The sequence below is a fragment of the Dreissena polymorpha genome, chromosome 4 (genome assembly GCF_020536995.1).
Source record: "Dreissena polymorpha isolate Duluth1 chromosome 4, UMN_Dpol_1.0, whole genome shotgun sequence".
NCBI lineage: Eukaryota > Metazoa > Mollusca > Bivalvia > Myida > Dreissenidae > Dreissena > Dreissena polymorpha.
In genome coordinates, this window is record NC_068358.1 from 116,055,228 (window position 1) to 116,069,388 (window position 14,161).

General features: G+C 34.9%; 1 protein-coding gene across 6 annotated transcripts in view; it reads right to left on the minus strand.

Moving 5' to 3' along the window:
• The window catches only part of LOC127879417 (GRB2-associated-binding protein 1-like), a 57,140-nt gene that overhangs the window by 2,854 nt on the left and 40,125 nt on the right, over window positions 1–14,161 (minus strand). For 3 of the 6 annotated variants that reach the window (XM_052426226.1, XM_052426227.1, XM_052426229.1), the window contains 4 exons: window positions 11,758–12,987; window positions 9,475–9,574; window positions 8,216–8,333; window positions 526–5,766 (listed from right to left, as the gene is read on the minus strand). In XM_052426226.1, the coding sequence (XP_052282186.1) occupies window positions 5,533–5,766; window positions 8,216–8,333; window positions 9,475–9,574; window positions 11,758–12,987 (1,682 nt within the window). In that variant the 3' untranslated portion in view covers window positions 526–5,532. Of the gene's footprint in view, window positions 1–525; window positions 5,767–8,215; window positions 8,334–9,474; window positions 9,575–11,757; window positions 12,988–14,161 lie in introns of those variants that run through there. The other 3 variants (XR_008049050.1, XR_008049051.1, XR_008049049.1) reach the window with 3 other exon arrangements.

Sequence of the window (14,161 nt, forward strand, 5' to 3'; positions counted from 1 at the left end):
GACAGTTGGGAGTAAAAGCGCAACCAGTGTGTCGCTCAAACCCACAACAACCCAAACACCTCTTCATCACTCTTAAATTGCAGCTTTCTATGTGGCTGGTTCTTACTACAATTTTCACAAAACAAGTTAGATTTCACATTCATTTTTTTAACCAACTGTATGGAATGATTAAATAGACATTTGCGTTTCTATGACTGTAAGAATGTCTTATTAATAATGACATGTGAATAGAATGTGTTGTTTCTCTTAGTCAAAATTAAGATGATCATCATCATCATCGGATGCCATATGTGGCGAGCTTTACTCCCTACCATTTCTGAAGTGCTCCCTGTTCCTGTCCCCTAATAAGACCTCAAAACCTTGCATGGCTAAATGGCCGACATTTTAGCTCCTGACCAGACTATGGTGATTGTGCAGGCAGGTCAGTAGCTACTCTAGGAACCATGGCATAAGACCCATTCTTGCATGATGCATGTCATATAAAGGAAGAAATTATAATATTGATAGAAAACAACATAAGAAATATAAGGTTTCACATTTATTCATTTTTTTAATCAATTGCAGTTGAATAACAGGCAATAAAGCTGTAAAGATAATATATACAATCATGATGTGTATGTAAATAATTTTTAAAATTCTATAACATACATAAATCTCACTGCACATTTACATGTATATAAAAATCAATATTTATACAAGATATTATATATATATAGTAAAATTGGGTTTACAAATATTGAAAGTTAGTAATGTTTTCTGTTTATAGTAACATCAATATACACAACAGAGAAACTAAATATCAACACATTGTTTGGAAATAATTGGCTAAACATTCACAACTCAATCATTTGATTGAGTAATCAAATAAAATGAACTACCTGATTATCTTCATTTGGATATATTAAATCAATTACAAGCATAAGGGGCTGCTGAATATGAATAACTGTAATAATAAGTTTTTTTTGCTTTTACATGTATAAGTAAAGCTTCTAGAAAGTTTCTGCATATTTACTAAATATCTGTATTATCATTGAAAAATAAAATGTTGTTGTATAGTTATTGATCAATATAAAGGAGCTGACACAAATTTAAATAATTATATTGTGGTCATATGTGTATGTCATTGTGGGTAAAACATCAAAGATGTTCAATAGCCAGACATGGTGCAGCAATATCATTTACATCAACATAAAAACTCTCAAACCAAGTGTGATTATGCAATAATAAGAATCCTAACGGTTAGGAAAATGATGATGGTAATTTTGAAGAAAGTGAAGCTGATGATGATAAAAATGATAATGGCAGTGATGCTATTGATCATGACTATAACTATAACATGATCATGCCAATGAAAAAAATGCACCTGTTGTGTTTAAGTGTTGTAAAATATTTGGTTTTGAACACTTAATTAGTTCACTTGAATATAACAAAAATCTATAAAAACTATAAAATGTATTAAATACTAGCTAAAAAGTGATATAAAAACTGTAGCAATACATTATTTGCCACATTTCTGCAAACAAAAATAATTATATAACAAGGGCTGTTTGTAAAACATGCATGCCCCCCATATGGGCTGTCAATTGTAGTGGCAGCCATTGTGTGAATACATTTTTTGGCACTGTGACCTTGACCTTTGACCTAGTGACCTGAAAATCAATAGGGGTCATCTGCGAGTCATGATCAATGTACCTATGAAGTTTCATGATCCTAGGCGTAAGCTTTCTTGAGTTATCATCCGGAAACAATTTTTCTAAGTTGAGTCACCGTGACCTCGACCTTTGACCTGAAAATCAATAGGGGTCATCTGCGAGTCATGATCAATGTACCTATGAAGTTTTATGATCCTAGGCATAAGCGTTCTTGAGTTATCATCCAGAAACCATTTTACTATTTCGGGTCACCGTGACCTTGACCTTTGACCTTGTGACCTGAAAATCAATAGGGGTCATCTGCAAGTCATGATCAATGTACCTATGAAGTTTCATGATCCTAGGCAAAGTGTTCTTGAGTTATAATCCAGAAACCATTTTACAATTTCAGGTCACCGTGACCTTGACCTTTGACCTAGTGACCTGAAAATCAATAGGGGTCATCTGCGAGTCATGATCAATGTACCTATGAAGTTTCATGACCCTAGGCATAAGCGTTCTTGAGTTATCATCCGGAAACCATTTAACTATTTCAGGTCACCTTGAAGTTGACCATCTGGTGGACGGACGGACATACGGACGGACCGACATGTGCAAAACAATATACCCCCTCTTCTTCGAAGGGGGGCATAAAAAATTAAATCTAAAAAACATAGATGGTTCTTGTTGGCACAACAAAATGTACAAATGTATGCATGTAGATATTAATGAGTATCAAATAAAATTCAAGTGCATTAACAATACACCATGTTTATCGAACTAAACACGCCTGGGCTTGATGCCGAATCATGTCAGGGCCCATCCCCACCCACCAAAGTAAAATAGGCGCCTAATATAGAAATAACTATTTGTAAACATTAATTGTGCAGTTATAAATACTCATAATAGACAAGAATGATGCACTTTAACTAGTAACTCTAAAGTCTTTATCCACAAATAAATTTGAGCAATGATAAACAATATAACAAACAAAAGTAACAATATCTAATCATGTTAACAAATTATACAACTGATTAAACAAAATTAGTAAACTAATATGCTTACATCTTTACTTTTTCAGTGCTGGAACCGAATTTGAAAGGCCTTTGCAAACAGTTTGGATCCAGATGAGACGCCACAGAACATGGCGTCTTATCAGGATCCAAACTGTTTGCTATTCTGATAGTATTCTTTGAAAAAAAATCGAAGAAAATGCTAATTTTAGAAATTCAGCAGACAACATTTTAGCAGACGATAAATTTCCCAGCATGCAAAGGGTTAACTTATTGCTTCTGAGTGATCACATAATATGCATAATTGAATTTGAATTTTTTACACCAACAAATAATTTTAAAGTAATTAACATGTTTTTGATGTAATAGAGTAGCAATATTTTAATAAAAATTAAACAGGATAAGATGCGGATACATGTTAATATATTGTGTTCAATACATTAAAATAAAGCAGTACCAGATATATCCACATTCAACATTCTAGTTCCTTTTTTTTTAAATGTACATTGATTAAGACCAGAATTTGATTAAGATCCAATGTTTGAGAATTGAGATTTATTGAAGTACATAATACATGTAATATTGCAAACAAACAAACACTATTTCAGTAATGGTCTAAAAGTAATCAGTTGACTTTACACCTTTTTTAAGTTCTTAGTGTAATAGAAATCAGAAGCGATCTGAAAAAAACGGCTTAATTGATATGCCTAAAGAGTCGTCCCAGATTAGCCTGTGCAGTTCCCACAGGCTAATCACAGAAGACAATTCTGCCTAATCAAATGTTTGTTAAAAAGAGACTTTCTTTCACGAAAAATTCCATAAAAGCAGAAAATGTTATTTCTGATCAGCCAGTGCTCTCTGAACAGGCAAATCTGTGACATTTTACGCACAGGCAATTAGCCGTTTTTTCCCATAGCCTGGCACAAATCATGGAAAAACAGGGTCCAGCTCATCTGAATCCAAATGTTCTATAAGAAGGGAAAAAACATTGTCATGATGGAGCTCTTACTCCTAATCTCAGTGTTCAGCAATAACAACAACAACTACCCAACAATGAGAACTATCTACATCCTAAGACTATGTTCGTGTTTCATCCAGAGCTGATCAACGCCCGTATTTTGGTCCGCCAACATGCCTTTCAAAGCCAATTAGTGCCTTGTGCATACAATATTACAATGTGATTTTTTGGTTGTTGCTTATCTAACAAAATTAACAAACAAACATCTAATGTAGCCAATTCACCAGTCAAAATTGTCATCATAAAACAAGTATTATCAACTAGAAAAATTATACATTCAGTTATACAATATGACATGAAATTTTGTTATAGATAAAAAATATTAAATCTAATTTGCCCTTTTTATAAGTCTTTCTGCCCACGAAATGCCCCTTTAAAGGTTAAGCGCCATGCCCTCTTACCTTCTAGATTAAAGACTACCTGAATGGGATTTAAGCCTCAAAAACAGCTTATCTGTCATATGTGCACCAACTATTTAAACATGATATATATTATTAACTTAATAATATGAATTCAATAATCTGGTTAACATTTCAATTACCAATATAGGTTTCTATTATAATTTCTTAACCTCTATAAAATGTCTAATTAGTACAGAATAGGAAAGTGATGTGTAGAGCTGCCTTCTTTCTGAAGATAATGTACCATGTAAATTGAAATTATATTTTCTTATAGGGTTTTATGATGGAAAATTTGTACAAAAATTAAAAATTCATTATCTAATTATAGAATTTCGTAGCCATTGGATAATTCTGCAAATTACAGAGAGCGCTGGGTGAGTTACACCGTTTGATAAACACAGATAATTTTAGGTACGGTATTTCTGACAGGTTTAACGTAATCTTGAATTATTCACAATTTACAATTGGACGGTAAAGGTACACCTTGTGTTATTTCTTTTTAATAATAATATGAGTTAATGGTCCACTTCGAATATATAGACTAACATCGCCACATTCAATATTAATGAATTTATGTTTCACCCTAAGCATGAATTTTTTGTGTGAAAGACTTTTGGCATAGTTTGCAGTAAATCCTTACCATTTTCATTCAAAAATTAAAATAAGGAGACCACTGTGGCCTTTGGGCGTTCACCAGATTTCAACAAGAATCATTACTGTTGCGGTGCAAAAAACTCGAAATGCAAGATTATTTGGTATGATTGGCACAAAGCAAATTTAAAGATCTTGTTGGTTTCAATATACCATAACAAAGCTTATATATTGAGACCTATAGAGGGTCTACCAAAGAAAATGTATTTCAATTAATGATTTCAAAATGATCAATCGTCAATGCATTCAATTTTCATTATTATTCATCAGAATTTGTTTCACAGAAACTGTAATTACATTATCTAAGTTATCTAAGTTATATTAAAAGATATCACTTATCTAAAACAATGACACAATCCTTCACAATAAGGAAGCAGTTCAACAAGTCAAAAGCTATTGGTCAACATGTGACTCCACCAGAAGTCTAAAAAACAGAACTAGATAGGATCTTAAACAAGGAAATGGCAGTTTGCACCAATCATATCATACAACGCTATGATGACACTCAACACATTCATCTAGTTAACTCTTTCACAAATTCCCTGAAAGTTATTATTTTTTTAAATGACCACATCCTTATTTTGTTCTGATAATCAGATTTGATGCTGGAAATAAAATGTACAGTGTTTTATATATTATGTCAAGTTTGTAAATGTATGGATAGGTTATATTTCTGTGGTTTCACCAGTGGATTTTTAAAAGTAGATATTAAATTTTATTACACATCGCCTTATCTATTTATGTATGTAAATACGTGTACTGCTTTCTCATCCAAAAATCATTAGAAAAACCCATAAATCCCTAAGCTCCAGCCTTAACTATGTGTTATTTTTTTCTTTATTCCTTGTTTCACACACAGTTTCCTTGACATTTCGCAAAGCGTCCGTCTTCACAAAGTCTATTTCATGGTATTCCGTGTGGGCTATCGCTGTAGCAGTGGCGTGTGGAGATCTCATGGGTTCCTTATCAACAGTATCGTCATGATCCAAATCCACATACTTGAGTTCTGAGTCCTTATTGGCTGGCGCTGGTGGAACATTCTCCCAAATCTTCTGTAAATGACAATTTTTTTGTTGAAAACATTTTGACCTAAAGAGAATGAACCAAATATTAATCTTAAGAAATTCAGATAGCAAGACTTGATACGATCTGGGAAAACTAGGCTAAATACATGAAAGTAAAGTGTTGTGCAAGATTTATGTGCAGTCAGGAAAAACACTTTCTGCCTGGAATGGATTTTCATTTAAAAAACATTTCCTTTAAAACAAATAATTCCATAAAAGAGAAGTGTTTTCAATCGTTAGCCTGTGTGTGGACATAACAGGCTGTAAGTCTGGGACAACAGTTTACGCAAATGCATTAATCTCTATTTTCTAAGAGTGCCAATAATATTAACAAGAGCACCGCATAACAGGTGCCAACGCTTGGCTGCGGGTGCATTTTTAAATAAATGAAAGCTTGTCAGATTTTTTTTTTTTAGAGGTCACAGTGACCTTGACCTTTGACTTAGTGACCCAAAAATGGATGTGGTGTGTAGAACTCATCAAAGTGCATCTACATATGAAGTTTCAAAGTTGAAGGTGGAAGCACTTTGATTTTATAGCAAAATGTCAAAGTTTTAGCACGACGCTGGCGGGCGGCAGACAGGGGACGACGAGCTGGCTATGACAATACCTCGGGTTTTCTTCGAAAACAGCCAAGCTAAAAATCAACAAGTTTCAAGTGTGATGTATTTTAACATAAGTTGCAAAAGTTTAAGTTGATTATCACACAATTAATCATAACAAGAATGTTTCAAATTCTTCTATTTAATTTGATATAATGATTACTTTGTTTAAGCACAATATTATGAAGTACAATCATTTTTATTTTATTTGAATCAATATAATGGTAAACAAGAGATGTGTTTGTCAGAAACACAATGCCTCTTTTGCGCCACTTTGAAATAAAATTTCAATATATCATTTGGCAGGTTTAGAAATTATTTTCCTTTTAAAGCTTATTACTTCCCTTTTATTGTATTTTTATGCCCCCGAAGGAGGGCATATAGTGATCGGACTGTCCGTCTGTCCGTCACACTTTGCGATTAGGTTTCGAAAAATGCTCATAACTTCTGTCCCTTGAGATGCAACCTTCATATTTGTTATGCATGCATATACATGTATGGACAAGGCCTTTTCATACGCACACAAATTTTGACCCCCGTGACCTTGACGTTGAACTTAGGGTCCGCGTTTAGGTTTCGAAATCTATGTTTTGGTTTCGAAAAATGCTCATAACTTCTATGTCCCTTGAGATATAACCTTCATATTTGGTATGCATGTGTATATGGACAAGGCCTTTCCATACGCACACAAATTTTGACCCCTGTGACCTTGAACTAGGGGTCTGCATTTAGGTTTCAAATCTGCGTTTAGGTTTCGAAAAATGCTCATAACTTCTATGTCCCTTGATATATAACCTTCATATTTGGTATGCATGTGAATATGGACAAGACTTTTTCATACGCAAAAAAAATTTGACCCCTGTTACCTTGACCTTTAACTTAGGGTCCGCATTTAGGTTTCGAAATCTGCGTTTAGGTTTCGAAAAATGTTCATAACTTCTATGTCCCTTGAGATATAACCTTCATATTTGTTATGCATGTGTATATGGACAAGGCCTTTCCATATGCACACAAATTTTGACCCCTGTGACCTTGACCTTGAACTTAGGGTCCGCGTTTAGGTTTCGAAAAATGCTCATAACTTTTATCAAAGCGTTTATAGGTGGCATATGTCATCCTATGGTGACAGCTCTTGTTTGACTTTTGACCTTGGACGACCTTGACCTTTCACAACTCATTATGTGCAGCTTCATGTGATACACATGCTTGCCAAATATCAAGTTGCTATCTTCAATATTGCAAAAGTTATGGCCAATGTGAAAGTTTTCGGACGGACAGATTGACAGACAGTTCAACTGCTATATGCCACCCTTCCGAGAGCATAAAATTAATTCTTACAATTGTTTTAAACAACAGACAACTACATTCAATAAACATGTGTGGTTTAATCTCCATAATTTCTTATTTATTCAACAATACTTAAATTGTACCAAAATATCACTTAAACAAGAGATGTGTTTGTCAGAAAAACAATGCCCACTATTGCGCCGCTTTGAAATAAAATTTCAATATATCATTTGGCAGGATAAGAAATTATCTCCCCTTTAAAGCTAATTACTTCCCTTGGATTGTATTTCTTGACTTTTGACCTTGAAGTATGACCTTCACCTTGATCTTTCACCACTCAAAATGTGCAGCTCCATGAGATTACACACGCATGCCAAATATCAAGTTGCTATCTTCAATATTGCAAAAGTTATGGCCAATGTTAAAGTTTTCAGACGGAAGGGCAGACAGTTCATATGCTATATGCCACCCTACCAGGGGCGTACAAATCTATGAACAGGCCATCCCATTCCACTACACCCTCCCCCCTGCAGGTTGTGGTCACCTACCGGTGTTCCCATATCGTCGTCATCCTCATCGCTAGTGGAGAAGTCAGGGTGGTGGTGGTCTGAACGCGAGGGTAGCGCCACCATACCAGGCTTGGTTAGACTGGAGGCAGGTGGAGTTCTGAAAACACACTTTCATGTTATAGATCTAGTGGGTCTGGTACTCTGACAACAAAAGTTGTCAATCTGAAATTGATACTTAGTCAAATATACTAAATGGTTGCTATATTCAAGTTTTAAGGTAACAAACTTGAACTATAAAGGTTTAACTACATTCACGTTTAAAAGTCTTTTTTATTTGCTCTTGGAAAAAGGGGCATAATGCATGTGTGTTAAGTGTAGTACACTACTAGATTAGATTGTTCAGTCCACACAGGCTAATCAAGGACGACGACTACCACTTTTATGAAATTTTTTGTTAAAACGAAGTCTTTTCAATACGACAATCCAGTCTATCGTGAAAATGTCATTCCTGATAAACCATTGCAGACTGCACATACTGATCTGGGACAACACTTTACACATACGCATTAAGCCCCATTTTCTCTGAGCAAGCTCATATTTATATTAAAGACTAAGACAAAACTGTATCTAACGTTAATTTTTATGGGGCTACAACCCTGAGCTAATGAAGGCAAACATGTGTGCATTCAGTATTAATAAAACATTTTAATATTATATTTGATCTAGCATAAGAAAGATGGTTGATTATTATATTTAACCAATGGACATCAAGCCTTGAATTTTATAATCATTTTCATGGGTCGATTTAATATATGAGAGAATGTTTTAGGTTAAGATCATTCAGTTACCAGGCCTTGCCATTTATAATCCAAAATCAACTTTGTACTAAAATCCTACAGCTAATTTGTTTTCAAACATAAACCATTTGAAGTTTTAACTTTTAATACTTCATACACTTATTCAAAATCCTTTAAAGATCAGATTTGTCAAGGGCCATTGTGATTTTAACAATGCAGCACTTATAGTCAATTATTATACCATATTTTCTTAATTTATATGAAGATGGAAATCTATTTTAATTTAAATGGAAACAATCATTATGACAACTTTGTGCAAGTCATACAAATATAAATACTATTTAAATTTGGTCATAATACATGAACAATTGAACATCTTCACTTTAACAATTACGGCCATAAATACAAAGTATTAGTTCTGTACTGTAAATAGTCTATAAATACAAAAACCCCTATTTTCAGTTTGTTCATTAAACTATTAATACAAGGAAGTGCATTTACTTTCTGGCAACTCTGGGAGATGCTTCGTTCTTTTTCTTGAAACTTCTGGTCCTTGAAGTGCTGAATATGGAATACGTGTCCTGCTTCTCCGGAAAGTTACCTAAAAGTAAACACTCAAGTCTAACTATCTCTGGCTGGTAAAATTTTCTAAGAACATTCTCAGTTCTGGCAGATTTCTAAGAACATTCTCAGTTCTGGCAGCTTTCTAAGAACATTCTCAGTTCTTGCAGATTTCTAAGAACATTCTTAGTTCTGGCAGATTTTTAAGAACATTCTCAATTCTGGCAGATTTCTAAGAACATTCTCAGTTCTGGCAGCTTTCTAAGAACATTCTCAGTTCTGGCAGATTTCTAAGAAAATTCTTAGTTCTGGCAGATTTCTAAGATCATTCCTAGTTCTGACAAATCTCTAAGAACATTCTCAGTTCTGGCAGATTTCTAAGAACATTCTCAGTTCTGGCAGATTTCTAAGAACATTCTCAATTCTGGCAGATTTCTATGAAGATTCTTAAAACTGCCACAGTCTGTCTATTCCTTAAAAATATATTTATTTTGTTTTAACAAACTACATATCACAAATGTTGAATTATATCATGTATTTCAACACTGACTAGTAACAAGCAAATCATATATATTATATTTATAACGAACAATTTCTAAATTTCTAACATAAATAAACAATGTTGTATAAATTGATTCTTTTATTGATACTTTGGCAATAGTTATCAAGTAACACGCTTTAAATTTTGAAACAAATTAAGAAATATCAGTGTTTTTTGTTTTGTTCAAAATCGGGGCAGGTATCCGGCCCCATTCCAAATGGAAAAAAGTATATATTTATATTTTTAGATCAACATTTAGTTCATCTTCCATTTAACTCTACAAGTTACACTTTATCAAAATTTTATATTTGATTAAAACACTTCGATTCTCATTTTTGAAGCATTTGTTTGCAAAAAATAATAACACTAATTTCCCAATGTTGGTCAAAACGCCTTGATTTTTCCCAATCCAAAGGGACCCGGCCCCATTCCCAAAATGGTGAAAAAACACTGAATATTAAGAAATTATCTCAACACATATATAGGGACATACAGGAGGTGAACTCAAACCATTAACTTGGAAGTCTTGTGAAATAATCTTGACTTTTTTCAAATATATTTCATGTAGTTTTTTTAGCGGGATCAACAGTGTAGAATTTATCTTACAATCAAATATTTAATAGTATAAAACAGAGTGCAATCTAAAAAAAATTTAACATGCGATTCTTTATTTATGGCAGGGAACAAATTTCCAAACATCCAGATGCAAAACAAATGTGCTAGACATGACACACGAGTACACGACAAACACACAAGTGGGCTGTTATGGCTCTTAAGTGCTCACCTGAGTTAACAAACACAAACTGTTGAAGACTTAAACTAATGATCTTGTTTTTTACCTATATTGAACCAGATTCGAACATGTTCTTGATATTGACAAGATTAACATACAAGTTTCAGTCATTTATTCATACAAGAGGCTACTGATGTGGTCTTACTAAGCTTTGATCTGGTGACCTAGTTTTTAGACACATGTGACCCAGATTCAAAAACGACCCAGATATTGTCAAAGAATTTTTAACACTTGACCTGATTACCAGTACCCAGTGTTGTGATGCACTTGATCTTAATTTAAACATGGCCTAGATACTGTTAAGATAAATATTCTGACCATTTTTCATCAAGAGTTAGTCATACATATGGCCTCTATAGAGGTAAATAGATTTTCTAAGCTTTGACCAGGTAACCTTGTTTTTGGATTCACTTTAATATTTACCCCATGTGACCCAGTTTCTGATAAAGCAGTGATACCATTTGGACAAACATTTTGGTCATGTCTTGTGAAGATTTGGAAATCATTATGGCTCTAGAATGTTCATAATGTCATTGTTGATGATGGACGATTAAAGAAAGGTGATCACAACAGCTCACAATGAGCATGTTCAACAAATTTTACATATGGAATTGGGTCTTTATATCAGAACCTTTTAAAGTAAAAAAAATCTCTGCATTTGAAGATTCATGTATTTATCTATTTAAAAACAAATAAATGTCTTAATGAAACAAATTATTGACTAACTGTGCCCTGAAAAATAAGTAATGTTGAGGGTGATGCAGAATCCCGTCAATAAAAAGGTCAGTAACAAGAATTCCCAAGCCATGCATACGATCTCTAACTGGCTGAAAAATGGATGATTGATAAACAACTATTTATGAAATTAACATTTAAAAACACCACTTACCTGATGGTTTTTCAGGCCTAGGGGGTGGTACGGCAGGTCTACTGGGCGGGGGGTGGTCGTATATGGTCTGGCGACTCTCAAAAGAATCATCGAAAGAACTTTTCCCAGACATATCTGTATATTCCACTTCATTGTCTGTACTACTAGATTTTCGTGGAAATGAGCCTTTTTGGGTGGTAACTGTCTCCATGGGCAAATACATGTCCTGCACATGAGCGTCCACCACCCCACCTTGTGCATTGAAATATTTGTGCTCCACCACCCCTGCACTGCAGGAACTTGGTGGAGGTGGCGTTGACATCAGTAACTGGTCATTTGTGTCACCATTGTATTGTTTTGGGAAGTCATACATCTCATTGAGATCAACACTAGCCATCGCTGCTGGAAGAACCATGCCCAAATGAGGTGGAGGGGCCACTACAGAGTTAATATTCACCATCTTACTTGATTTATCACTAAACACTTTGCTATTGGTTGGAAGATTCATATATGCCTCCTGTGAACTAGATCCCGTTTGTAAATGTCCCGGTTTTGGTGGTCGGCTTGGAGGAGGGGCTGCCATGGAAACCACAGGATGACTATGACTCGGTGGGATATCATACACCTCATCTGGTGAGTCACTGATGCGCCCTGGTGGTGGAACGTCGTATGTACTTTGCGATGAATAAGCAGAGTCGTTCCTTTGACTTTCGTCACTGGATGAACGAGGGGTACTCTGACAGTTTTTAATGGCCGGTGGGATATCATATGGTTCCTGGCTATTTATTAAAGGCCTCGGTTTCGGCACTCTATTATAAGGATTGACCTCTTCAGTACTGTTATATGATGGTGGCGGAACATCATAAGTTTGGTCAAAAACATCATCAGCGTGTTTAAAAGGGGGCGGGGGAGGGGCCAATTCATCTGGCACACTACTTATACTCTCCTGACGATTCGTTCTTCGTTGAGTTGGCCCTGAAGAGCAGGTCTCAAGGGGAATATATTCCTCCTGTAAAGTAGCCACTGGAGCCGCTGGTGCAGCTTTAACGGTACTCGACACCGGCTTCATATTTCTTACAGTGGCACTAGAAGGTGGGCTTCTAGCTGTTGGTGTGGTGGAACTGAGTGATGCCGGAGGCTTGGTCATGACACCCACAGCTGACGCCGGCAGGGCGCCATGCGGCTGCATTGTCTTGGTGGCATGACGAGAAGGGGGAGTCTCTCGATGTGAGGGCTTGGGAGAATCTGCCTCTGTAGTAACCAAAGTGTGTTAAAAAAGTACATGAATAATGATAGTATAACAAAACAAACTAACAGATGTACCAGAAGGCCACTCAATTGTCAATACAGCTTTTTAATATTTTCACACATTTTTTTTAAAGTGCAGCAAAGTTAAAATGTTATTCATTAAAGAAGATCACCATCTAATATTAAAACAAGAAATAAGTAAAAACCAAGAAACAGGATCTTCAACACTTTACTTATCAATAAATTCAAATTTAAAGGATTGAGCAATTCCAAGTTTGGTCTGCATGTAAGTTGACTACACACAAAATTTCTTTAGAATTCCTCCATCCAAAAAATTGTATTGAGGAGAATGAGATTTTTCTAATTACATATAAAATGACCTTGCTCAAAATTGACAGAAAATAAATCCTTGGCAAGGCCTGCATGTGAACTCACAAAAACTGAATTTCAAAAATTTCAAATTTTTATATTTTTACAAACAGTGACATTAACCTTGACCCAACTAACCCAACACAGAATCCCAAGTCAGGTCTTCATGAAGGCTATCAATTCAAACTATTTCAGCACAATATCTCCAAAACTCAATGAATTGAGTGGTAATGGTTTGTCAGTTGTTAGAAACAGTAACCTTGACCTGACTGGCCCCAAATGCAATCCCAAGCTTGGTCTTCATGCTAACTACATACAATATTTCAGTGCAATACCTCCATCCAAACTCAATTTATTGAGTGCAAAAAGTTCTGCTTTAACCCTTTACCACTCAGAAACTTATTTTGACGCATTTGTAGTCCCATAGAAAGTTAAATTTAATAAAAGACCTCTCTTACTAGATTCAAGTTTCAAAGGCTTCATTTCCAACCCTTAATAGATACTGATGAGCAGCAAACAGCATGAAACCTGAACAGACTGCAAGTTACTGGCAGGCTGTTCTGGTTTTATGCTGATTGCAAATAGCCATTTTCATTTGCTTCCGAGTGGGAAAGGGTTAAGTAACTGTGACTTAAAACTTGCCCTAACTAGCCCAATATACAATACCAGCTTGGTCGCCATTCAAGCTAACTAAAACATGTATCTCTTCCTATCCAAAGTTTCGTCAAGATTCGTTACTTTAAACTTAGGTCATTGACCATAAAATACATGATTGCCAGTTTACTGCTTTTAATAACAATGACCTTTA